Source organism: Muntiacus reevesi, chromosome 5, assembly GCF_963930625.1.
Source record: "Muntiacus reevesi chromosome 5, mMunRee1.1, whole genome shotgun sequence".
Taxonomy (NCBI): domain Eukaryota; kingdom Metazoa; phylum Chordata; class Mammalia; order Artiodactyla; family Cervidae; genus Muntiacus; species Muntiacus reevesi.
In genome coordinates this window covers 105,733,727-105,761,010 of record NC_089253.1, presented here as the reverse complement: position 1 = coordinate 105,761,010, position 27,284 = coordinate 105,733,727, and the positions used below count along the sequence as shown (strand labels likewise).

Here is a 27,284-nt window from a genome sequence, read left to right as displayed (position 1 = left end):
CAACCTGCACACAGCCTCTCCTTGTTTGCAGGCGTTCAACCTCCTGCTGATGCCACTACCCCCACCCCTATTTAAGGCTACAGAGAGGAAATCCTAAGATTTTTCCCCCCTAGTCTCCAGCAAATTTTTGGTGACGTAATATGTGGGCTGAACTTGAGTCTCCTGAGAAAGAGAGGGAATCACTATTCAAGGGTACTGTATATACAATCTGGGTCAGCTGCAGCTGGTTTTACTGCATTTCTCCATGTGGCAGGCAGAGCAAAGCCACAATGCTTTCTCTGCTGGATTAAAGACAGCCCGCAGACCAGGAACTTCCACTCTACTACTTAAAATTACATAGGTGGCTTGTCAAATTCAATTGATTAGTGCTGAAAGAAGAAAAAGAAGCTCCTTATTACAGCTTGGATTCAACGGTCCAAAACAAAAATGCAGTTGCCATTAAAGTCACAGACGAACAAACGTCTACACTGATTTTTAAAAGCAAGAGTAAGAGCAGCAAGTTCCTGGGCTTGCTTTATCAACAGATGCAAAAAGGTATTTTAATATTTCTTTTATTTTTATTTTAAAATTCTATGTATGCTGAAATGTATAATTATTTTATATTTGTAGTAGAAATTTCAAAATCACTTATTAATCAAAGACTTTTGGAACATACTACAATTTGCCTTGTCTGAAAAAGGTTTTGTTTTGCAACTTTATATAAAACTAGTCATTATATACTTTGTGATGATTAATGAATTATTTGAGGTTCAATTTAATGATATTTACTGTGTATAATAGACTGATGTATATACACTCTGGATTTCTTTTTTTTTTTTTTTACATTCTGGATTTCAAAAAACAAGTGCTTTAGTGACATTAGAAATTTTAACAATTAACATTAAATGTATATGATTTATTGCACAATGATAAGAACAAAGGGATACAAACTAAATAGTTATAAACATGATTAGTTTGTCTTTATAGCTACAGTGTGTATGCTAGTGATTTACATGTACTGTTAAAATATCTTAAAGTAAAGCTACAAACACCATTAAGAAGATATCAAATTAACTGCAAGGCTTTGCAACAATACCCCAATCACAGCATATTCAAATATAACCTAGTATTTAGTAATCCTAAATATAAGAGTTTTAAAATAAGTCTATGGTATTTCTTGCTAAAACTCAAACTTTTAAGTAGTTTCCAAGTTTACATGTAACAGTACTTTAGTTTGGGTAACAAAAATTAAAACTGCTACAATCGGAATTATGTGACAAACCAAAGCGATGGATATATTAAAAAGTCCTGAAACCTTACAGATTATAGTTGAGAAGAAGAAATAAAATGTGATAGAAGTATTGCATAAGTGGTCAGCATTAACAACAGAAAGTAAGAACCCAGAAGATACAATTACTTAAGTACATAATTAAAAGACCAAAAGTATATAATATTTTTAGACAAATTCAATTTTGGTCAACAAACACAATTCTTTAAATATTCTATCTAGGAGCTTTGTTTAAACTGTATTATTAAAGACTAAAAATAAAATTACTAGTTACCAACAATGAGCTTTAAAACCAAAGACACTTAAGTTTGTTATGATTTGGGGGTTCTCTGTCCTTTTAAAAAAATCAAAGAAATTCAAGGTAAGAATCTTCAACAAGCAAAAAAATGGTAAAGCTAAGTAAGATTTCTTCAACTTTACTTTCACATCCTTTCCTTAAAGATTCAAAACTCTAAATACTGGGACAATCTCTGCTAAACATATTTTATAAGAAATTCTGATAAAATTTCCAAGAAATACTGGATCAGAAATCTGTCATCTCTTTCTTTTCTGTTGTTGCCGCTATGGAAAGTACAGGACTTCAATTAAACCTTGGTTCTCACGGAAGCCTTAAGCAAGCATTTAATCTGAAACCCAGATAACTATTTATCCCTTTCTTAAACATCTCCAGGGGATGAAATAGTTCTTGTGTCTCTTCCCAGAACATAATTCACAATCTAGAGGTTCTTTATCTAAGATATCTTCAGTGCTTCATAAATTTAATTTCATTGCCTCATGCTGTTTTCAAAAAGTGCACGGACACAGCCAGTTAAATGCCTCTATGCGTTTACCATCTGAAAGGAAGTCAAATCTTGACTTTCATTTCTTCTCTCTACTAACTGGCAATGTTGCAACTATGAAGAGAAATAGTACCAATAAAATTAACTCAAAGCATGGAAGGCTTTCCACCCCACCCCCCAAAAACAACCAAGCAGACATAGATTTAAACTTAAGTATACTGTAACTAATTTACAACATTCTCGTGGGGCCTAGGAAAATTTTAACATATACAGAAAGGTTTTATGAGGTAACACAGATTTATGGATCTTTCACTTTTAAAACTGAACATATGTGGGAAAATATTAAATGAGAGAATGTTTTCATAAAAGGTAACAGTAAATGCATTCTAAAAACTCATTCTTTACGCATGACGTAGCTAGTCTACTACTTAAGAAATGTGGTTCCTTATTCAGCTTTAGGTGACAACGAAATCATGACTTTTGTAAAGGATAAGGAAATTGTATTTATTTTTTTAAAAAATAAACTTTTTGTTGTCCCCTTTAAATGTTAATCCTAGGTCAGATTCTCTTATGGTAGATGGTGATTCATCTTATGATTTAATGGTACAGGAACCCACAAAGAGCCAAGGCAGAATACAGCAAAAGGAAGCTATTTTAATTCAGATTTGTATTTTCACATTTTTGTTCTTCCGTGACAACACTGATACAAAGTTCCAACAGAGTTGGATTATATGCTTCTCAGTTCTACACAAATCTGTGTCTGGTAGGAATGTAAGATCTTCAGTCAGAATACTGCTCAGAAAAGTCTACATGTTTTGAAGTTTCATGGTACTTTCTGAATTTTCCTGGTTTTGGTAGCTTATTTCATAGTAGATTATTTAGATAAAATAATTTTCTATGATCTAAGAATTTCCATTCCATTATCGAAGTGAAACAAACGAGTGCATCTGAACAAGGGCTGCATTAACTACAGGAGAAATGCTGTACGTTTACCCAGGAGGCTGACAGCTTCTATTTTACTGTCTGCAGTTTTAAAAATAAACCATATCTAAATCCTATGACTCTGCAAGTATAACAAGAAACATTTTACCGGTTTTTGGTACAGGTAACTCCAATATAGTAACTAAAAGTCCTTTTTAAATAAAATAAAAGACACTTGGTCTAAGTTTTCAACTGATATCAGAAGGCAAAGGATGAAAACAAAAAACGAAAAGTACTCATCCAAGTGTGCTTCCGGCTATCTGTCAGCAAACAGAAGGCCTCCGACACAGATGGGAATATTATTATGCTCATCTCTCCTATCTTATGTTAGTAAAGGAAAAAGAATTCCCTGCACTCCATCCATTCTTTGTTTTATTTTCATTATCACTCCACAGTTTGCAAACCTTACTCATTTGAAAACACTGAAGGAGACATGGTTTTAGAAAGTAGTAGTCATCTTTATGAGGGAAGCCCGTCATAAAGGGGAAGCCCATCTTTATGACTCTAGTTGAAGAGTCCATATTTTATTGATACAACCTTTAATTTTAGGAGGGTTCATAATCAAGTCAGACATGCTACTACCAACTGATAGAATACATATGGAGGGAAAGGAATGGCAGCAGAAAAGCTTGGGATATAAAAATGATCCACAAGTACGCGTGCATAATTAAGCAGTGGGTCAATGTAAAAAGATACAAACCAGGAAGAGACTGTGAAAGAGAAGGAACATAAAATTAAGATTCCTCTGCAGTTATTATACAACTAGGGTAAAAGCCACAGGTCTAGAGAGTTAAAGAGTAGAGGATCTGAATCCCATCTGAGTGTTTCAGCTTCTCCAGGCTTATTCTCTGCAAAATGGTATATGTTTACATCCCAGTGCTGCTGTGAATGCAAACAGTTAATATGAGTTAAGCACTACATAAATATAAGGGATTGTTGTAGTGTTGGTGATAGAAAAAAGGACAGAATATGTTGCCATATGATACGGCTGTTAATGAAAAACATGAACCCTGGAGTCTTCTGCCTGGGTTCAAATTCTGGCTCCATGTCTTAGAAAGCAGTGAGACTCTGGATGAGGTACTGATACTTAACATCTGGATGCCAGGTTTTTTCATTTGAAAATGAGGATTGTAATAATCTACCTCAGAGGGCTGTGGTAAAATGTAAATGATTTAATGCATGTAAAAGGCTTAAAGAATGCCTGGCACACCCAATAAAAATGAACCACTGTTACTGCTGCATTGCTGTTTATTAGTAGCATCATAAACGATTTGGGACTTGGCTTCCCAAATCAAAAAACAATTGGGTGGAAAATGGGATAGAAAAGTTCTTGGTATATCCACTGCCATCCTTCAAAAACAGCACACAGGAATCAAGTTTATAAGAGAGGAAGGTGGGCTATACTGACGACAGGATGACACATCCTGCTCATTCTAACTGTGACTACTCTGCAGGGAGGTAACGAAAGAGAAACAAAGCAGCTTTGCTTCCTGGAACTAGTTTTATTGCTTTCTAGAGTGTTTCTATAGATTGTACCATAAAAAAAATAAGCATTTATCTTTCACAGCAGAAGCGAAACATTCCAAGCACACATTTTAGCCTATGTGCCATGACTAGAAACACTGACAAGGAGCCAGGGAACCTGAATTCTAGACCTCGTTCTATTATTACCTACTTGTGTGGTGTTGGCCTTCAACACGCCCATGGGAGCAGAGAAGTCTTAGATGATATGAGATGGTTGTTAAGGCACTTTCCAGTGATCAGATTCAACTACAGATGAGTTTCTTTCCTTGATAATGGTTATAAAAAACTTATCAATATTTTATGAAAATGCAGTTCAGTAGAACCTCTGATAGAAGAATGAACCTGCTGAATCATACATAAACTTACAGCATATATAGGATTATGATTTAGGAAACATGATTACCCATAATAATGACTATGAGCATGTTATCCTTCTTAAATTCGTCACCAATCCCAAAGGACATACCATGAAAACAAGCAAAAACTACGATGCTAAAACTTTCTGGTTTTACATTTGTCTAAAAATGTTTCTTTAATTTGACAGATAAAAAAGATACTTATTAGAGAAGGTCAAATTAATTCAAAACATACCATATAAAGAAAAAACACTGGCTGGCAACTTTCACACTAGTTAGAGAAGAATGTTGTAATTAATTTCTCATAGGCATTATGTACCATTTTCCGAGCCTTAAGACAACAAGTGAGGTTTTTAAAGGTAAGAGAAGTGTCTTACTAGGGTCTCAAAAGCCCCAAGAGCATCTAACCATTAGCCTCAACACAGGGGAACCAAGATCTGCTCACTCAGCTGGGGAACAAAAAGCATTACCATAAGATGGCAGTTGGAAAGCTTTTCTCTGAAACCTAATTTTTAAACAAATAGGAAGACACTTAATACTGAATTTAAGAAATTAATAACTTTAATTCTGGCCCCATTTATTAACATCAACAGATATTCAGTTTTCCCCTTAGATACTTTTTTAGATCACTGATTTAAAAAGTAGATTAATATTAATTCTTTTCTACTTCTTCCCTTCATTGGTTGCTTTTTCTTTTTTAAAGATAGCATACAACCTCATTTCAAAATGAAGGCTTTTATCTGGACCCTAAGTGTGCTATTCTTCCTACTAATGGGCATTGGACATTGCAGAGGAGGACAGTTCAAAATTAAAAAAATAACCCAGAGGAGATACCCTCGCGCCACTGATGGTAAAGAGGAAGCAAAGAAATGTTCATACACATTTCTGGTACCTGAACAAAAAATAACAGGGCCAATATGTGTCAATACCAAAGGGCAAGATGCAGGTACCATTAAGGACATGATCACCAGGATGGATCTTGAGAACCTGAAGGACGTGCTCTCCAAGCAGAAGCGGGAGATAGATGTCCTGCAGCTGGTGGTGGATGTGGATGGAAACATTGTCAATGAGGTAAAGCTGCTGAGGAAAGAAAGCCGTAACATGAACTCCCGAGTTACTCAGCTCTATATGCAACTACTGCATGAGATTATCCGAAAGAGGGATAATTCACTGGAACTTTCCCAGTTGGAAAATAAAATCCTCAATGTCACCACAGAAATGTTGAAGATGGCAACAAGGTACAGGGAACTGGAGGTGAAATATGCTTCCTTGACTGATCTGGTCAATAACCAGTCTGTGATGATCACTTTGTTGGAAGAACAGTGCTTGAGGATATTTTCTCGACAGGACCCCCATGTGTCTCCTCCTCTCGTCCAGGTCGTGCCACAGCACATTCCTAACAGTCATCAGTACACTCCTGGTCTGCTGGGAGGCAATGAGATACAGAGGGATCCAGGCTATCCCAGAGATTTAATGCCACCACCTGATCTGGTAACTTCTCCCACCAAAAGCCCTCTCAAGATACCACCGGTAACTTTCATCAATGAAGGTGAGTTACCTCTTACTGCTAAAAATATAGTTTATGAAATAATGGTCGTAATACATGCTATCCTTCATTTTGGTAATGTAATTTTACATGAATATTAAATTTTATGATTTTGTTTTCTATTAAACTGGAATTGTTCTTAAATACATCTCTCAGTCTAACAGTTTCTAGAAACAGTATACTTTGTGGAAAAAGTAGTCATTCATTCAAATTCTTACAATCTAAATTATTAGCACTGAGACAGGAACGAGTCCACAATCCACTCCTAACCTCTATGCCATCCTATTGGTCTCCAGCTAGGTCCTCACATTTGCTAAACAGCTCTTTCATTTACCTCTTGCTGTTCTTCCCATCATTATCTTCCTCAGAAGAAACGTGTAACAATTAGTTCTCACTCTCCTAAAGTCACACTGGTGGCTCAGAGGTAAAGAACACACCTGTCAATGTGGGTTCAATCCCTGGATCAGGAAGATCCTCTGGAGAAGCGAATGACAACCTACTCTAGTATTCTTGCCTGGGAAATTCCATGGACAGAGAAGCCTGGGAGGCTACCATCTACAGGGTTGCAAAGTGTCAGACATGACTTAGCGACTAAACAACAACTGTAGCTCCTGAAGCTTAGAATTAACCTCCTCCTATCTCCACTCTCAGCATACCACCTACTGCTGCTGAGATTAAGTCTACTCAGTCCTAGGTTCCTTGTGCTCTCCTATCTTGAAAACATTTGCATAAAACCCAGGCCTCTTGCTCTCAGTCTCAAGAAGAAAAGGTACACTCTGCTTAGTCCAACTCTTCGTGACCCCATGGACTGTAGCCCGCCAGGCTTCTCTGTCCATGGGGGTTCTCCAGGCAAGAATACTGGAGTGGGTTGCCATGCCCTCCTCCAAGTGATCTTCCCAACCCAGGGATCGAACCCAGGTTTCCCGAATTGCAGCAGGATTCTTTACTACCTGAGCCACCAGGGAAGCCCAAGAAAAGGTATCCATCTCACCTGTTTTTCAAAGCTAAAATACCTTGTAACCATGTAAGTATAAATTAGTCTTCAAAACACAAAAATCCCGAGAATTGATCCTAATATCTCTATATCTAATTCCACCCCTTCCTCCTTTCATTCATTATCAGTCACTGATCAAGGTGTTTGCCACAAAAAGATGAATAAGTTATCTTTGTTTCAGTCTAGTAAGCTCAATGCTAACTTTCTGAATACATTTATTTTACACATACATCCAATTTCTCATAAGCTATTCTCCTGAATTTTTTACAAATTGATTTATTTTCTTAAAGGGAAAGACCCAAAGGCCCAAAAGTGAAAAAAAAGAAAAAGAAAAAGAAATTTAATTGTAGTTTATTCACTTTGAAAAGGCAGGACAAAAGACTGCATGTAGACTAAGAAATAATTAAAAAAAAAAACACAGAAAAAAGACAAAATACTGGAAGTATGTACACTGCAAAGTGCTCGTATCTTTCGGGAGCAGGGGACATCACTGACCATTTCACACATCTCTGCTTTCTTGGGTATCCAAATCATAACATTCTAACTCTTCCTACTTCTCTAGGTCCTTCACTGGCATCTTCTTCCTTCTCCTATGACTTAAAAAGGCTTTCTCGAAGATGCTGTTTTATTAGTGGTCTCCTTCAAGGCTACAAGCATCACCACTGCTTAGATAACTCCTGCATGGAGCTCTCCCTCCTGATTCTAACCAAAGCTGGATATCTGCACCTGGATATTCGATCATTACCTCACATGCTGCTGCTTCCTCTACTGAAATGCCTTCTTTCAGCTTATCTGTCAACCTGGCAGATTTCAAGGCTTAGAAAAGTGTCTTAAATGTTATACCTACTCAGATTCAAACAAATGTTATCTAGAAGGCTCCCTCCCCAAACTGCTGCAATGCCTTGAACATGTTTTTTTCCATTATATTACACTGAAGTTATTTGTCTGCATGTCTGTCTCCCTGTTAGACTGAACATTTCTGGAAGAAAGTGAACTGTCTTTTCATCTTTCTATCTCAAAACATCTAGCCAGGATTAGGTGTGGCATGTTGTATTCCACATATTGTAAGCGCTACAATACATACTTGAGGAATGAATACATAAATTAGTAACTAAACTGTAAAAAAAATCTTCCCCCTAAACTAGCATTCTCCTTTCAGAAATAATTATTATTGTAAAAACAATAATTACTGAAGAAAATCTAGAAAATACTAACAAACTTTTAAAAGTGCTTGTGGAATATCCAAATACTCAGAAGTAAACTATAGTAATAGTATACTTCTAAGGAACTAGTTTATAGTTACTAGTAGTAATATTAGTTTACTTTTGAAAACACTTTGGTAAGAAGCTTCAAGTCTTTCTCCCCCGCCCCTCCATAAACACGGTAACCAATATTCTTGTAACTTTAAAAATTAACTTTGTTCTTTTTTCCCCTCTATAATGATACTCTTAGGACATAAATTTCTATAAATGAAACTGATAAGAAAATGGATTCTGACTTCTCTGTTTTGGTGTATTTTACCACCCATTTCAGAATCTCTTTGGCTCATCTTTGACTCTTCCCTCCTGTCCCATGCATGGGGTCAACTGAGTTCTATCTGCGCTGCTTTTCAGTCTTTCATGGATGTGTCCCTCAATTCTATTCAGAGCCAGAACTCTAACTTAGATCCACAATATCTGTGAAAGCAGAGAGTGGACAGAAACGTTCTGGATTACTAGCTGGGTGACCTTAGCAGGGTGGAAGGGGTTGCTCTGTGTCTCAGTTTCCTCATCTGTAAAGTGGGGATATTAACAGTATTCACCACACTTGAGTCATTAGAACAGTGCATCTGGCACTCAAACATTATTCTTACTAAGAATTATATAACAGCTTGCCAAATGATCTGTTTAACTCCATTTTCTCTTTCCATCAAAATATATTCTACACTGCCAACAGATCTGCCTCAAATTTCCATCCTGATCACATCACATGCCTGCCCAGCAGGTCCTTACTACAAACAGAAAACATTCAGTTTGCTTAGCCTGGGGAAGATTAATATTCTCCTCAAAAGAATCAACCCCACTTCTTTAGCTTTCCTTCTATTGATTTCTTTCACAAAAACCATCTGCTTCAATAAAATAAATCAACTCATTATCTTCTAAATATTTTCCATGCATTTTCCCTATTAAAATTGTAAGGCTCAGACTACAATACCATACAATGCAATAGCGAGTCCTCCTTGAAGCCTCTTTGACTTCCCCAGGCTTGAAGTGATTGTTCCTACACGAATGTCTCTACACTCTGTAACAAAGACATGCTATTTCTTATATTCACTGCTGAATTATTAGGTATCTTCACACGTACACACAGTACTTATGTATGCACACCTAAATAAAATGCCTTCAGTCTACAGTACAAGCTCTTTCCTGGTAGGTGGATATTGTATCCTTTGCAGATGCTAAATAAATGTTGATTAACTTGATATTATTATTATTTTTTTCCATTTACTTTTATTAGTTGGAGGCTAATTACTTTACAATATTGTAGCGGTTTTTGTCATACATTGACAGACATGAACCAGCCATGGATTTCTATGTATTCCCCATCCCGAACCACCCCCCCACCTCCCTCTCCACCCGATAAAGCTGTCATTCCAAAGACCTTCCTAAAAGTACTTTAACACATTCTATTCTACTGCAGTCATTCGTTTTATGTTGTTGTAACTGTCAGAAACAACAGGCTAGTGAACCAGTAAACTGGGCAAATGATGATCATTATTAAGATCTTCATGCCCTCTGATTTCCAAGGGAATGATGTGTGTGGAATGATCACCTGGATATATAAAGAAAGAAAAAACTTTTTTGTATTCTCTTTAAAAAATGGATGCCTTGTCTAAGCCTTTAATGTATACAATTGACCAGTAGTTTTTACATATAATGTATAAGCAAACATAACTGAAGTGTGTGAAAAATTTTTTTTTAACTGATGGGCTGTATAGTCACATAAGTATGGGGATGACTGCCATGGAGTATCTTAATTTGATGGTTATTACCAGTTCTAGAAGAAATGATTATTCACATATTCAAACAACAACACACGAAGCATGCCTATGGAGAATGAGACACCTCAGTTCTAGGTTCTACCAGACACTGAGCTGCAGTGCCCCGAAAACCCAGCGTCACAGAGTTACACCTCATGCTAAGGATCTAGCATATCAAAGGCCCCACTAAACAGACTTACTTTAAAAGAGATAATGGTGTATATGTCCCAAATAAACCAATCCTCAATGTAGAAAATGAAGCATGGGCATAGCCTTTTCTGCTATTCATTACTTATTTGTTGTTCTAAGCAAACATTAACTTTTTATTTTTTTCTGTAAATGTTGGTCTCTGAAACTCAAGGACATTAATTAGCTACAAGGGAAACTGCACAGAATTAAGGAAACTTGTTTTCTTTGTTATTGACCCTGGGTAAGTCACTTTGTCTCTCTGTTTTTCTCATTTGTACAAGTACTGGTGGGACTGGAAGACTCTTAATACCTCTTTCTAGTTTTAGTATTCTGTGATTATCAAATATAAACTACAACAAGCAACAACAGACTTGCTAATTTTTCTTTATATATAATGTGCTAAAATCTTTGTTCATATTATTCTTATGTCAGACTGGAAAATATGTCAGCTGTTTGGGTACTTGAACAAAAAGGGCAAACACGGATGTCTATTGCTGAACTCACATATGCTCCTGGCACCAAGAATTTCATATTACTGCCCTCTACATGTAGGTACATGGTCATTCTAAACCCTTTAAATGAATAACGTGTATGTATAACTTAAAAAGTGTCCTAGCCAATCACAGAAAGTCAAATACTATACAATTATTCTACATTTACGTGAGGTATCTACAGTAAATTCAGAGATAGAAAGTAGAATGGTGGCTGCCAGGGGCTGGGGGAGGGGAAGATGCAGAGTTGTTATTTAATGGGTACAGAGTTTTAGTTTTCCAAGAGGAAAAGAGATATGGAGATTAACTGTATAGTAATGAAAATGTACTAATGCCACTGAACTGTATACTTAAAGATGGTTAAGCTGGTACATTTTATGTTATATATACCTTACCAGCATTTTTAAAAAGGTATCTTAAAGACAGGTAGCTTTATATTTTCATTTAAGATGGTTATAAGAAAAGTGCACCTCAAGAGAATAAACTTACTATGAGCTTATGGCAAATAACAGAATATTTTTGTTCATTTACAATAAATAATCCCCAGAAAAATTACTTTCCCTCTACCTGAAAAACAAAATGTTTGGGAATGTAATTATACACTTGGCAGATTACTATCAAAAAATTCTTAACTGGCAACGTTGCTCATTGGCTACCTTCTGGGTTAGTCTTTAACAAAAGACCAACACTTTCCTTTTACAGATGGCATATTTGTAAGTTCATTCCTTGTAGATAAATGAAGTTGAGAAAGTTCCTTGACAGTATGTTAGAGAATAGACCTGCACGCCAGGAAATCTGGATTCTGGCAAGGCTCTTCTAAGGCTCAGGTGCTTCTTTTGTTAAGAGCTTGTTGTGATGATTAAATGAGGTGATGCAAGTGAAAATAAGCTTTGTGTATGCTCTGACTATCCTTGTCATATTTTTTTGGAGTGTACCTTCCAATATATACCTTGCCATGTATGAGAATATAAAAGGCAATCTTATAAAGTTAAATTTGAAAAGCAGTCATTAGAAACTAAAAACATGCTTTTTAGTGAGTAATAAGCTAATTTTCAATTCAATTAGTAAATTTAAAAAATGCAATTGGTTGCAGTGGAAGACTTATATTAACACTTAAACCAACAAAAACTAAATTAAAGAGGATGACTGGTTGAGCAAAGGGGCTGAAGTATGCTTCTGTTAACCAGTTATGAAAAACAACTGGTATATTCTTAAGTAACTTCAAAATAAGAGGTTCAGGTTGCTAACTGCATTTTAAGTTTATAGATTAATAAACAAAGTAATTCATATTTTTACAAGAAAGAATCTATTATCACTTTAGAAGGCATTTGCCTCAAATTTCCCACCCCAGAAATGCTGAATATATCTATCTTATACTTAACCCAATTAAAAAATTTACCCCTCGAAAGATTTTACTTGCTGAAAGTTCTAAGTTGGTTATCCCTTTCGTCCTACTTCTCCTATCACAAAGAACACAGTATTGGGACAAAGTAAGGAAATTAATGAGAAATTCAACAACAAAAAGAAAAGGATTTTCCTCTCAACTTAAGTAATTAAACAGTTTCTTTACAGAAAGAGGACAGGTATGTTAAAGATGGTTTCCAGTAAAGGTGCTATTCAAAGTATGAAATCCTTTGTCTTTTTCAACACACTGTTCTGTTCAAAACATGGGTTCTTCTTAAAAAAAATACATTCTGTGAAATACACGGCATGACTGGTCAGTATTTTTCTTTCTATGATGAATCAGACCTATTAACTGGACTTTGTTAGTCTTATACAAATTTTAATCAACAAATAAACTGAGGAAGAAAGAGACTGGCCCTTCAAATTCAATGTACAGAATTCCATTTTCACGCTTTGAGAAGAATGCAGTTGCGTCATAGTAAACAACTATTTCAAGATTACACTGCAAGTCACTGATGTAGAAAATGAACTTATGATTAGCAGGAGGGAACAGTGGGGGGAGGGATAAATTAGGAGATGGCTTGACACACACACAGTACGATACATAAACTAGACAATAAGAACCTACCGTAGGGCAATGGGAACCCTACTCAATACTCTGTAGTGACCTATATGGGAAAATAATCTAAAAAAAAAGAATGAACATGTGTATAACCGATTCATTCTGCTGTATACCTGAAGCCAACACAACACTGTGAATCAGTTATACTCCAATAAAAATTTTAAAAGGTTTTAATAAAACTCCTATCTTGTAAGAAAGGTACTCCTAGTCTATACCTGTAAACAACTAATAACAAATTCCTGAATCATATCATAGATAGACAAATTACTTAATTTCTGATACTACACAAATCAGCAAGTTAAACTGGGAAACTGGCCTCTCAAAAATAAAGCTGGTACTACTTTACTAGTCATTTAAGAATGCCTGGGAAGCATTTTTTATGGTAAAGAGAAAGCAGTAAAACATTTAATATAAGAATGATCTATAATCTAATCCTATAGCAGAAAATAAATAAGATATGCAAGTAATAATGAGAAAATATATCTGCCAAGATCAATAGTATACACTGGGCTAAGACAGGTTAATGGTTTATTTATAAAAATAAATATAAAGAAACACTAAATCCTGATACTTATTATCTTTACTGAGGAGGAAAAAAATAGCTGCAAATACTGCTAATTTTATCCACCTGTCTCAGAAAAGAATTTCTACCACATTTTCCTAAGCCTTTATATCAACCAAGTCTAACAGGCATCGAAACTGCAAACATGAAGCTCACTACAAAAAAGTGGGTTGAAAATTAAAATTGAAGATAATTTTAAATTTGCACAAACTGAAATCTTATCAAATCAAACCTATATCTAGAAAACCCAGGAACTCACCAATTTGCTTAAATATCTGAGGGCCTATTAAATAGCAGAAGAGAAACAAATGGCATTCTACAAATATTCTGTCAAGATTCAAACCTTGATACTTAAAAATGTTTTACAGCAATTCAAATAATCTAATGATAGTCCAACTTGTGAATATATATAGTAAAATATAAAATGTAAACTGTCAAAATTATACTCAAATGAGTACACAGCAAACATTTACAAAGATGACATTCACAGAAGAAGCACACTTGTGAAATGAGAGAAATATCTGTATGTATTGCAACAAAAACACTTCATGTGTGTATTAACTATAACACTGATGAAAGTTTTAAAACCAGTGCTCCTCAGATAGTCTTGACTGTTCTGAAAGTGACAACTTAGAAAAAATCTGGTTAATTTTGTAAACAACTATGACAATGGCATTCTCAGACTGACAAAATCAATTTCAACCCTGCAACCGACCTCAAGAGCTCTAAGAGCCACCCTCCAACACAGACATTTCAGACATGCTGAACTTCTGACTCCCCTGGTTCATCAAGCTCTCTTCTGTCTCCATGCCTCAGCAGATGGAGCCAACACCATGGCTTCCCCACAAGTCTGGGTTAGCTAGTTCTGAGCCAGCTTTCCTGTGTGCCCTGCTGACTGTCGGCGGACTCATCAAGCGATAGTGGAGTCTTCTCTCCCCACTTCCCCCTGGACTCTATGGCTGTTTCTCTATCCCTGGAGCCTAACACAGTTTCCAGCCTATTGCAGATGCAGAAAAGACAGAACCAAGGAAACCACTGTGGCTGCCAGGAATCATTTAATTCAACAAATATTTGAGCACTGAAGTGAGTTAAACTAGATACACAGTTAAACTGGATATGAAAACTACAGGTCTCACCCACAAGTAAACAAACAAAACACGTTACCATGCATTACACAAAATAATCTAAGACTGGACCTGGAAATCATACTTCATTTAAACTTCTCTGCCCTTCTCTGACTTGACTACAGTGCATGCTTCTGTGACATGAAGTAGCTCATACATGACTGGTTAAAAAAAAATGGTGAATAACATCAGTAAAACAAAGTGGTCAAATTGGTTCGCATGGGATTTTATCCAAGCACAGTAAAGTTCTGTGCCACAAGTAACTGCAGATGAACACAAAATATGCTAACAGCTAACATTAGCTGTTATTTTTAGTGCATGATTTTGCAGAACATGAGGTTTTTCAGGAATACACTATTTTTCTATAATAGAAATGACTGTACACTCATCTTTGAATAGCCACATTAAATCTGTTAATAAAACAAACATTTATTACACAAGCTACTTAAATTATTAAATAAGTTACTACTATGTGTAAAGGTCAGCAACAAAGAAGAAAAGGGAACTAAGTTACTGATGACTATTTTATTAAGCACTGTGTTAAAGGCTATGAATACTTTGTAATTTAAATTCAATAACTGAGAAGGTAGACAGGTAAAAATAATTCACATTGCATTTAAATGGAATGTGATCTAATTTACAGCCAGTGTGAAAAGGGCAAACATTGTTTTTAGAAAAGCCCTCCCTAGCTTAAGAAACCATTTATGAGTTTTCACAATCTAACCAATATCCTCACGACTATAAAAGCATAAATTCTTAACAAAATCTTAACAAATCAAGCTATATATAAAAACAATAATATAACATGACCAAGTTGAGGTTATCCCAGGAATGAAAGGTTGGTTTAACACTAAAAATACAATCAATGGAATTTATCATATTAACAAATAAAAAAAGAAAAACCATATCATCATGTCAGTAGATAAATAAAAAGCCTTGACAAAATTCTAAATCCATTCATGGTAAGAGCTCTCTACAAACTAGAAATAGAAGCAACAAGAATTTTTGAAGTAGTTATTACAGCTTAAAGGAAACTATGTCCATAATAAATGCAAGACTGGAATCTCAGAAGAGAAATAAAAACAATAAAAAATAATCTAATTGAAGTTCTAGAACTAAAAAATTTAATACTTAAAATAAATATAACTCAAGAAAGGCAGCGTTATATATTTCCAGTTTCTATAAATGTTTAGTAGCAATCAGTAGTGCTTAGTCATTATAATAATTTTTAAAAACCTGAAACAGAGAAGTATCAATGAAACACAATAAAAATATGGACTAGTGAAATTGATCATCTCTTCCTTATGTGTGTGGTTTTCAATACCCCTGTATTTAAAATGTGAGAGCAACTTTGAATCATTTGCTTAACAAAAAACTGACAGTCTACTTAATAGTTCAAACACTGATGACATGAAGTCAGAAGAAAAATAAAGACAGTCTCCATCCTTAAGGAATAATCTAGAGGGAAGAGTTTACAGTTTCTATGAATCCCTTCTAATGATGTAGCTGTGTAACTATTTATTTAATGAGATTAATTCTACCCCAACAAGGCCCCATAAGGGACCTTGTATATACTTCGCACAGTACAGAAAACACATTCCTCAAAATTTCAACAATCCTATTATCATTACAGTACAGATTTTCTTGTATGAATTTTACTTGACTAAACTCTCACACAATTTCTAAAAATTCTACATGTCAGAACTTAAAAATTTTTAGTAAACTATAAAATTTGACAACTGAATATACTCATTTGATTGTTTCTTAGGGTAACTTAGGGTTGATCTTTAGGGTAATTCTTATTTCTGAATCACTTAATATTTTGACATGCTTATGAAAAAATTCAAAGTATCAAAACACTGGAGAAGGGTGAAACTGATGAATGCTCAGTAAACTAGATGCTATCTTTCTTAAGATCAGAAATATGGAAATCACAAGTTCAAGAGTCAGATACTCTACAAATGATTTCACAAAATGTTCTGTCATTTTAAAATATATGAAGAACTTATCAGTGGATTAAAAAATAGAGAGTGAATTCATACAAATGTGAGATAACATGGGAACAACTGTAGCATAACAGTTCAGAGCATGGGTTCTGGGATTAGAAAAAAGTGGGCTTAAGTCTAGGGTTTAAAGACTAGTCAGTTAACTGTTTCATCTACAGAACATCTGTAAACTATCAGAAGGTTATTGTGTAGATTAAATAAGAAAATTACTGTTAGTCATATAAATTGATACAACACTTTAGAAAGGCATGTTGCCAACATTCCTGAAATGTATTCTTATGAACTGTTGTATGAGGGAAAAATTAAAGATTCCAAAAGCTTGGGAGACTGGTTTATTTCAGGGCTTCTCAGTCTTTCATATGTGAATGTATACTGTGTTTCTGAAAGGGTAATATAATATTTAGCAGTTCTAAAACTTACTTGACCGTGGTATGCCATTTTCAATGAGTACCTCAAGGGACTAGTGTGATCCACTGAAATCAAGTTTCGGTAACTATAAACTGGATCCCATGAAGAACTGTAAAACCGTTCACACACTGTTGGTCTAGCAGATCAATTCTGCAACATTTTCATAAATATGAAAAAATGAAGTCAAAAAGAAGACATTATGTACAGTGTTACTTATAGTAGCAAAAATCAGATGAAACCTCAGTGTCTAATGGCAGAGGTAAACATGATATATCAACATCAAAGATTGTGTCCTATCGTAAGCGCTAGAATGGAGACTGTAGTCCCATGGAAATGTTTGTTGAAACAAAAAGACAGAATCCAATTTTCTGAGTATTAGAATTGTAGCAATACAAAAATATATGTATTTGGACAAAGACTTGCAAGAACAGTGGAAAATCAAGTTAATGTTCCAGATAGTGGGACTGGGGGGGGGGGGTGCGGCAATTCTTTTATTTAGATTCCTTTTTTTTTAGTTTCTTTAGCTTTTAAAGGTTTGTGTACACAATACATTAAAAATGGTATCTGTAGAGAAAGATACAACGGTGAGACTCTTGACTAAAAACTACTTTAATATGGCTCTTTTCCTATTGAGTTTCCTGGCAATCAAAGCGATTTTAATTACAGGACCATACAAAGATTGTCAGCATGCAAAAGACGCTGGACATTCAGTCAGTGGGATTTATATGATCAAACCTGAAAACAGCAAAGGACCACTGCAACTATGGTGTGAGAACAGTTTGGATCCTGGAGGTTGGACTGTTATTCAGAAAAGAACAGATGGCTCTGTCAACTTCTTCAGAAACTGGGAAAATTATAAGGTAAATCAGTGATTCAGCCTTGGGGGAGAGGTAGAACAAAGCAGCTCTTGCAAAAATAGTCATTCTATGCAATAAATAAGATACACAGCTAAAAACTCTTCGTATGTTTTTCATTATCTGCATTTGTCCAAAAGACAATCCTCATCTTTGGTTTCAAGTCAAAGTTTAAAATGTAAAAAGGAAACTAAAGATGTACTTTAAAATGTTTCCTTTCAGCCTGGATGATTTAAACATATATTTAATTCTTTGCAAAGACTGATCCTAATTTCATTTTCTAGGAAGACAACTGCTTTTTTGTTCATGACCACATCTGCACCCATTATCAAGTGTATTTAATCAGAGGTAAACAATCTTAGAAAAAAGGTCATGTTTTGGAAGTCCTATACTCTGTATTATTGCTTATAATAATAATGAGACATTAATATATTCATGTGAGAAGTTGTATACATTTCTAAACAAGTGAAAGAATACAACCTCTTTGAAAATACATCTAGCATTAAGATCAGGTTTATCAAACTTATATTCTGCTGCATACTTGCGACGGCAAGTATTTATGGAAATAGGATAATTTGTTACTTTCTTCAAACATTAACCTACAATTTTTCAAAGGGACTCTGAAGATTACTATTTTATCATCTTACATTTACTAATTTTATTTTTAATAGAGCTAAAGAAGATAATTTGTTCTAAGACAGATACTACCATTTTTACTGAGTATCATAAAAAATGTTAGATGTATTATTTACTTGACTATGGTGGAGACAATACCCATATACTTTTAGAACAAAAATTTCTCTGTATGAGTATGAAAGAAATCAGGAACCCTTTTCGAGGGTCTGCGGAGTGTACTAGTTAATGTTTTTAGTTTCTATGAATAATTTCAATTCTGCTTTTATCTTATTTGTAGACTTTGGAGTTAGTTGTGCAAATAAATGCTGACAAATTGAGAGAAAGCAAAACAAAACAAAGTGATTACGTGGGACTTCAGTAGAACAGGTGATCTACAAAAATGGAAGATTACATTACCACTTAAATGGTCAATATCTTTATCACTTAAATGGTCAATATCTTTAAGCTATCAGGTATTTAAAACATCTATAAAATGCTTACTATCTCTACACTTATTCATGTATGCATGTTCTTTGTTTGATAACAGAAAGGATTTGGAAACATTGATGGAGAATATTGGCTTGGCCTGGAAAATATCTATTTGCTTAGCAATCAAGATAATTATAAGTTATTGATTGAATTAGAAGACTGGAGTGACAAAAAAGTCTATGCAGAATACAGCAGTTTCCGCCTGGAACCAGAAAGTGAATTCTATAGATTGCGTCTGGGGACTTACCAGGGGAATGCTGGGGATTCCATGATGTGGCATAATGGTAAACAGTTCACCACTCTGGACAGAGATAAAGATATGTATGCAGGTGAGTAAGAAAAAACTGATGCGTGTTCTTTGCAGGATCACCACCTTCTGTGCACTAAATAGAACCCTGTTATAAAGTATATGCCACTGAAGTCTTTTCAGAAAAGTTGTTTTGGACTCAGTCAAGGGAATACAACTTGCTCAAAGGGACAGCTTCTTAGGAGCTCTTTTCTAAGGCAATCCCAAAGCGTGAACTCTGTGAACAAAGTCCTGCTGTTCTAACCTGATGCGATGGGATGGGAAACAAAACACAGTCATCTGGAAATAAACTTGCAACTGCCTAAAACTTCTAACAAATCCCACTGGACCCCTACCATGTGGTAGGCACTGTTGTAGGCTCTGAGGAACATGGCAGTGAACAAAGTTCCTGCCCAATTGGAACTTAATTTCTGGAAGGAAACAAAAGGATTTCTCAGGTGGTGACAAGTGCTTTAGGAAAAGTAAAACTGAATAAGGGAACAGGGATGGGTGCCATTTTACGTGGGTTGGACAAAAAAGGTAACATTTGAACAAAGTCCTGAAGGGAGCAAAGGAAGCGAGTCATTTGGGTACATGGGGGTAAAGGCACTTTTTGGTAGAGATGACTGCGGCAGGGGGTCCAGGAAGAGCAGAAAAGCTTTATTCAGAGGAGAAATATTCTCTTTAGAAAGACTCAATTAGGTCATCCACATAATGTAATTTTAAATTTAATTTTCACACACTTTTTGCCTTTTTAGCCTAGGTTTCTGGCTCTGATAAAGGTATCTCCTGAAAATTGATTTATTTTTACATTGAGCTGTGTCATGGCAAGCAGCACACAGATCTCTATTTCACTCCGGCAAAAGAGGAAAAAGGAAGACAGATTTGACCATAATAAATGCCTTATTTACAGAAACTCATTTGATTGTTAATAGTAGGCCTGGCATGCTACAGTTCATGGGGTTGCAAAGAGTCGGACACGACTGAGAGACTAAACTGAACTGAATGCTATTTTATATATAGATTCTTTTGCTATTTTGAAAATCGATTTTACCCAACTTTACTGTCTTTAGCAACGCCATATCTTTTCCCCTCCCAGTCTCTCCAACCTCTCTCTCTTACATACAAACACGACTTGCATTTTATTTACCCTGCCTCCCAGAAAAGAAAATCACTCACAACAACAAAAAAAGCATGTGCTAATAATAAACAAAGAGCAAAATAAAAAAGGCAATTCAAGTGATCTTTCAAGCAGTTCATACTCAAGCAACAGTAACAGAATAAATGAAAAAACAACACTGTGAAGATAAAGGTTAACTGAAATCAGTAGGAAAAACTCAAACGTTCTCAAAGTAGAATAAGCATTTGATGGTTTACAGAGTACCACACTTAGAAGAAACTTTTACTCTGATGTCTATATTTTTTCCTTAAAGGAAACTGCGCCCACTTCCATAAAGGAGGATGGTGGTACAATGCCTGTGCACACTCTAATCTCAATGGAGTCTGGTACAGAGGAGGCCATTACAGAAGCAAGTATCAAGATGGGATATTTTGGGCTGAATACCGAGGTGGCTCATACTCCTTGCGAGCAGTTCAGATGCTGATCAAGCCTATTGACTGAAGAGACGCAGTCTCCAATTTAAATGACACAGAACTCTATTTTTCAGTTCTTAAAAATGTAAATGTTACATGTATATTATTTTGCACAATTCATTTCTACAGATATAGTTTTTTAAGTGAATTTTTACTGTAACTATAAAAGGGGATTTATGAATATAGATTCATCTTCCCTTAATATACTGTAGAAGATTATCTGTATCTATAATCCAAGTTATTTTAAAAATATTATTGACTGAATACAGGCGAAGTTTGTTTTCTAAAATGTAAATTATTTGTCACAACATAAAAGAAATTTTAGCTTTATTTTAAATCAAAATTCAATACATGTCAAGATCCTTAACAATTTATTTAAAGCCTTTATGAGAATGCTGTAACTTCCAATGGAAAAATAATTTTAAGATTTCAGCAACATCATACATTTTATTTATAAAAAATAGACAGGAAATTAGAAAAAACTCTAGTTTTGCCAACAATTTGCATTGAATAAAAGTTATTTCAAATTGAGTTTATGCCTTTCACATGAAATGATTAAATTTGAATTCTTGACAATATATTTTATGTCAATTTCAAAAAGAATGAAGAAATCCACAAGATACATATTTTTAAATACAAAAACAATGTATACAGTATTTAAATGGCCAATTTTTAGAAACAGAAATATATAAATGAATTTTTCAATGTTACCTTCATATGAATACCAAAATTTCCTAAAATCTACTTTATATTTTTATATCAGTAAAACATTGATATTACAAATGTGCAGAATATTTGGTGAGTCAATGGTTTTACAGAACTGAATTACAACTCTAAGCTTATTTATTAATATTTTTCCCTCCCTAATTTACTGATCTTAACTATTTAGAAAAAGTTTATCTGATAGTCAAATCAGAAAGTTTGGACAGCTTTACAAGCATTACTGCATACTTACGGGTGGGACTAAACCAACTTCAATGAGCTGTTAGATATTTTTCCAATACTGAGATTCAACAGTTTCAGAATGGAATCCACAGGAGTTTCACTAGTCCAATGGCTAAATCCAGTGTGTGTGTCTTTAGCTCATCTTTGCAATTAACAACTTTACTACCAATCTTCTAGAACAATTATCTTCTAAAAATATGTTCTGCTTAGAGCAGATCTTTCCTTAACTCATTTGTGAACTAAAAATTTTAGAGGAATCTCTTGGGACTTTTGCTCAACCAGTCAGAACTGAAGATGATTATCTGCACAACTTTAGTCCATCAACATCAAGTCCAAAATTTCTGCTCTGCCACATCTCAAAACTTCTGGTGAAAGAAGGTAAGAGAACATCAAACCTATAGTGATGTTATTTTCTGCTTTATCTATGGTCATTTTGAAATAGGTTTCAAGTCCCTCTCCACTACCCCTAGAACCAGAAAAAATCCACTATAAAATTTCCGGGAGAAATTAGGCATCTAATTGTTTTACCAAATCTTTTTTTTTCCATTTATTTTTATTAGTTGGAGGCTAATTACTTTACAACATTGTAGTGGTTTTTGCCATACACTGACATGAATCAGCCATGGATTTACATGTGTTCCCCATCCTGAAGCCCCCCTCCCACCTCCCTCCCCATCCCATCCCTCTGGGTCATCCCAGTGCACCAGCCCCAAGCATTTGTCTCATGCATCCAGCCTGGACTGGCGATCTGCTTCACACTTGATGTTTTATCAAATCTTAATTGAATAAAACTTTACGAGGACAATCCATTATTTGCAGAACTACAGCATTTCACACACACACCCAAAACCCGATTAAAGACAAGTCTCAGAGAATTTTCACAAAAGAGGAATATTATTAACACTAGAATCATGTGAAAGTCAAGATACAAACTGGAAAACTGCTGAATGCTAATAGCACCTTGCCCATAGACTCCATTGTGCCCTCCTTTATAGAGAGGTGACACAGCTCTGCTCTAAAGTTCCTGGAAAGCTTAAGAATAACTTAGGCAACTGAGTTCCTTGAGATTAGGGAGTAAGAAGCAATATTATATGATGGCTAAACATAGGTCCTAAAGGCAGAACTGCTTGGATTTGTGGCCCAAATTTACTATGTACATGTTTTAGACTTATATATTCCTGGGGCTAATTTATATATTCCTGCCTCAGTTTTCATATCTATAAAATGGAGATAACAACAGTACTTAGCTCATGCAGTTACTGTGAAAATCAAATGAGGTAACACATGTGGTAAAACATTTAGAATAATGCTTGATACTAGTAAGGACTCAGTAGACTTCAACTACCCATTATTCTTGCTCATCTATATACTTTCTGCATTACCTATCATGTGGTGACTTGCACAGAGTGAGTAACAAATGTGCTAAAAGAAACACTATCCAAATTTTCCAGCACAAAATTACACTGATCCATGATCTTCATATACAAACCTAATAGAGCTGTGTCACCTGTTAATGGCAGGTAGTAAAGAGCATGGGCCATAAGAAAAATTAAGAACAGCTGTAGTAAAAAAAAGAAAAAAAAAAAAAAGGGACTCCCCTGGTGGTCCAGTGGTTAGGACTCTACGCTTCCAATGCAGGAGGCTAGGGTTCAGTCCCTGGTTGGGAAATTATGATCCCACATGCTGTGCAGCACAGCCAAAAAAAAAAAAAAAAAAAAGGAATAGCCACACTAAGAGATTTCAGCCTAATGAGAATCTTGTGAGAGATTAGGTAAGTCACATGTATGGTAGGCAAAGACTGATAGCTAACTACTTTACAGGTTACTGGGGAATAAGATGTGGTTGCCTTACCTTCAGTAAGATTGAGCTAAAAACTTGGAGCTGGTTTATAGAAGGATTACCTATGTTTAGTTATTTTTAATAAATGAAATGAAGCTTATCCTAAAAATGACTTAAGACTCTGTCCTCCACTCAATGGGACATCGTCAATGTCAAGGAAACTTGGCATCTCTAAAATTAAGTAGATATGAACTAATTAAACTCATCCTCAGGCTCCAAGCCTGCGTGAGTGTAAAGATCAGATTTTCAGTTTAATGTTCACTTGACTCTATGAGTCAAGGAGTGCTAATTCTTTTGGCATTATATTTGTTAGAACTCCTACTGGCAATCATATAATAAGACTGTAAAAGCTTCTACAACTATGAAAATGTTTCAAATTACCTGTTAATCTGTACTAATGCGATATGATTTTTACATATTTGAATTAATCAATAGTAAGTTAAAGATGATAATATCCTAATGGTTTTTTTAGTCTTTTATTTTAGTGTCTGAGAAAATAAGTAAGAAAAGAATGATTATACTTATGATGTCATGACCCCTCCTTAAAGAAGCCACCTAAAAATAAGCTCGGTTTTCAATCAGTGGGGTCAACAGTTATTACATTGTAATTCTATAATTATAGGAAAGACTGAAAAATGAACTTAAAATTAAAACTAAAGACAGATTTCCAAAATATCAATATAATTTCATAATGCTTTCTTGGAGCTATAAACGAAATGGTTATAATGCATATCTAAGAGCAAGTCAATTTAACCTCCCTTGTCCAGGTTTCTTCACTTACATGAATAATAGTATCACTTATAAACTTTTGTAACAAATTAGAAAATTTATATAAAGCATACAATGTTGGGCATATGGGATTAAGTTGCAAATAAATGTTACTTAAGATTTTTATTATTATCCTCCTGTTAAGGTTTGCTAAAAAATTTACAAAACACACTACTGAAATGTCAAGTTGGAAACACTGCTGGCAGGGCTGTTGGAACTAGGGGAATCTGATTCTGTTTATGATTAAAATGCAGATCTATATAACTTCTACACATAATATACATATATTTTAAAGATATAGGCTCTTCAAAAAAAAAACAACCCAAAAAACTATGAGAATGGGAAAGCAATCAATATAGGCCCATCTCCAACCCTTCTATATCACAAGTCACTGACTAGTCTAAAGTAAACTTCAGAAAATACACTATGAAAGAAAGTTAGAAGAACTTTAAATATATAAAAAAGAATGAGAGTAAAAAAGGATATAAATGAGGTAATGGAAAATGGGAATGTAATTTTGGCTAAAGAAAAAGCTAGGGCTAGCTGCCATTTGGTCAGAGCTCATTTCAGACCTCATTCTCGGGATTCAGAAGAAAATGACTGAACATGCTTTATTGCTGTTTTAGAATTCACTATGTAATCCTAATGAGAAGAATAAGGTAAAGTAATCCATGGTGTATATCACCTACAAATCAAAGAAAGGAAAATGGAATAAAACTCTTAAAATATTAAAAGCCAATGACATTTTTTGACCATTAGCATTTTTGAGATTAGTGCCAGAGACTTTTATACATTTAACCAAGTAAAATTCTACCAATTCTCACTCATTCCCACAGAGTGGCAGAAAACTTTGGACTCTGTCAAAATATCTTCGTAGAAATGTGAATAAAAAGCTACTGTTTTTGAAAATATTTGTACATAGATTAGCAAAAATTTCTAAAACTAATATAAAATTAAAGAACTATATTCTTCTAAGGGATCAAGATAGGTTGAAAACTCCTGAAACATTAACGAGGATCAGATAAAATCTGAAGGTCCTTCCAAGTTTAGGCATGCTTCAAACATTGCTGTGATGAGGGCACTGCTATCAAGGCCTGGGAATGTTATGTACCTGTTTCACAGCTTAGGAGATAGGAGAGGTTATTCACAAGGTAATGACAACAGTCTTTGGTATTAAAGAGATTTTAAGTTCCATAAAGGAAGGGTCAAAGTCCACTTTGATCACTGCTCTACATCTATCACCAAGAACAGTCTAAGCAAACGCTGGATGGCCAGCGATGCACCAAAAGAACAATGGGAGTAGGTAGGGAATTGTAGACAAAAAATGACACTCAGACAAAACTGCTGGAACAATGGGAAGAGCCAGAAAGGGATAATATAATTAATGAAGTTAACCAGTTAGGTATTAAATACTAAGTGCCCACTTTTATTCCAGATGATAAACATAGAGCCCTGGACCCAGGTAAACTAAGGGCTTACACACTGCTGAGGGAGAGAGATTAGTGAAAACAACATAGTGCTTGTCAGAGGATAGGGGATGGAAAGGGTACAATTTATATTCTTTATTACAGATGGATATAAGGGAAGCTTTTCTATTTTCACAAAAGGAGAAGGAAAAAAAGCCCACCAGGCTCCTCCATCCATGGACTTCTCCAGGCAAGAATACTAGAGCAGGTTGACACTCCTTTCTCCAGGGAATCTTCCCACCCCAGGGATCAAACCCTGGTCTCCTGCACTGCAGGCAGATTCTCTACCATCTTGAGACATCAGAGAAGCCCAACATAAAGACAGCTTTCCTCTTCTCAGAAAAGGGAAAAAAGGGGGCGGCGGCTATCTTGAAAATCTAACATACAAAATTGCAAATTAAGTTGGGGGTGTCTCTATAGGAAACAGAGTCAGGCCATCTTACTTCTTTGTAAAATTTTGCTTTTACTTAATAGGAAGCAGTGTACAGAACTGCAACAACTTACTTATTTCCATAGTTTTAAAAACATATGCTTTCCTTCCCAGAAAACATCCTAAGCTGGTTGAGCTACTGCATCCTCCCAAAATTACATAAATAAAGTAGAAATGAGGCTAGAAAATGCACATGAAAGAATATTTATCATGTTTCATACAACAAAATTATTTTTGCACAATGCTCTTTTCCCCTCTCTCCAGCAAAGCAAAACTTCCCATGCCAAATTCTTCAATAAGCCCCTTAAGATTGTTCTCCAATGACAAGAACAAATGAGTGCTGTTAATGATTTTCAGATTTAAAGCAATAATTCTCATATAAAACAATTTTTTCCTTGAGATTTGCCAAACTATTTCTCTCCAGAAAAACTGTATCCTCAGCCTAAGAACTTTTCACTATATTGTCCAGGCTGACTAATTTTTACCTTGAATGCAAACCAACAGAAGAGACAACTTTTCAACAGATGATGAGTTGAAAGCCAAGAAAACATTTTCTACTTTTTATAATTTAATCCACATTGAATTATAAATAAATCTGGCAGTATCAAAGTAAGAGTTTTGTCAGCATATAAGCCTCTATTTTCTGTTTTAAATTTCAGAGAGAATGATGGTTGGTTCCGTTCATAATTCATAACACTAAAAACATCATTAGTTTGGATAATGCCTC

The 27,284-nt window shown here is 35.0% G+C and overlaps 2 protein-coding genes across 7 annotated transcripts in view; one reads left to right on the top strand and one right to left on the bottom strand.

Moving 5' to 3' along the window:
* Nucleotides 1-27,284, bottom strand: part of RALGPS2 (Ral GEF with PH domain and SH3 binding motif 2) — a 154,421-nt gene that overhangs the window by 40,530 nt on the left and 86,607 nt on the right. The gene's annotated exons all lie outside the window — the stretch shown is intronic.
* On the top strand, nt 201-21,717 carry ANGPTL1 (angiopoietin like 1). 2 transcript variants are annotated; one of them, XM_065936958.1, is made up of 5 exons: nt 201-534; nt 5,615-6,456; nt 17,939-18,132; nt 19,289-19,559; nt 20,950-21,717. In XM_065936958.1, the coding sequence occupies exons 2-5, from the start codon at nt 5,634-5,636 to the stop codon at nt 21,135-21,137; spliced, it is 1,476 nt and encodes a 491-aa protein (XP_065793030.1). In that variant the 5' UTR covers nt 201-534; nt 5,615-5,633; the 3' UTR covers nt 21,138-21,717. The 2 variants fall into 2 exon arrangements, with proteins under 2 accessions (XP_065793030.1, XP_065793029.1); XM_065936957.1 differs by having other exon boundaries at nt 5,611-6,456.

Coding starts and splice junctions, on each gene's coding strand:
- ANGPTL1 (XM_065936957.1), top strand. Junction 18,133..19,288: donor GAAACTGGGAAAATTATAAG/GTAAATCAGTGA, acceptor GTTTGATAACAG/AAAGGATTTGGAAACATTGA. Junction 19,560..20,949: donor AGATAAAGATATGTATGCAG/GTGAGTAAGAAA, acceptor TTTTCCTTAAAG/GAAACTGCGCCCACTTCCAT.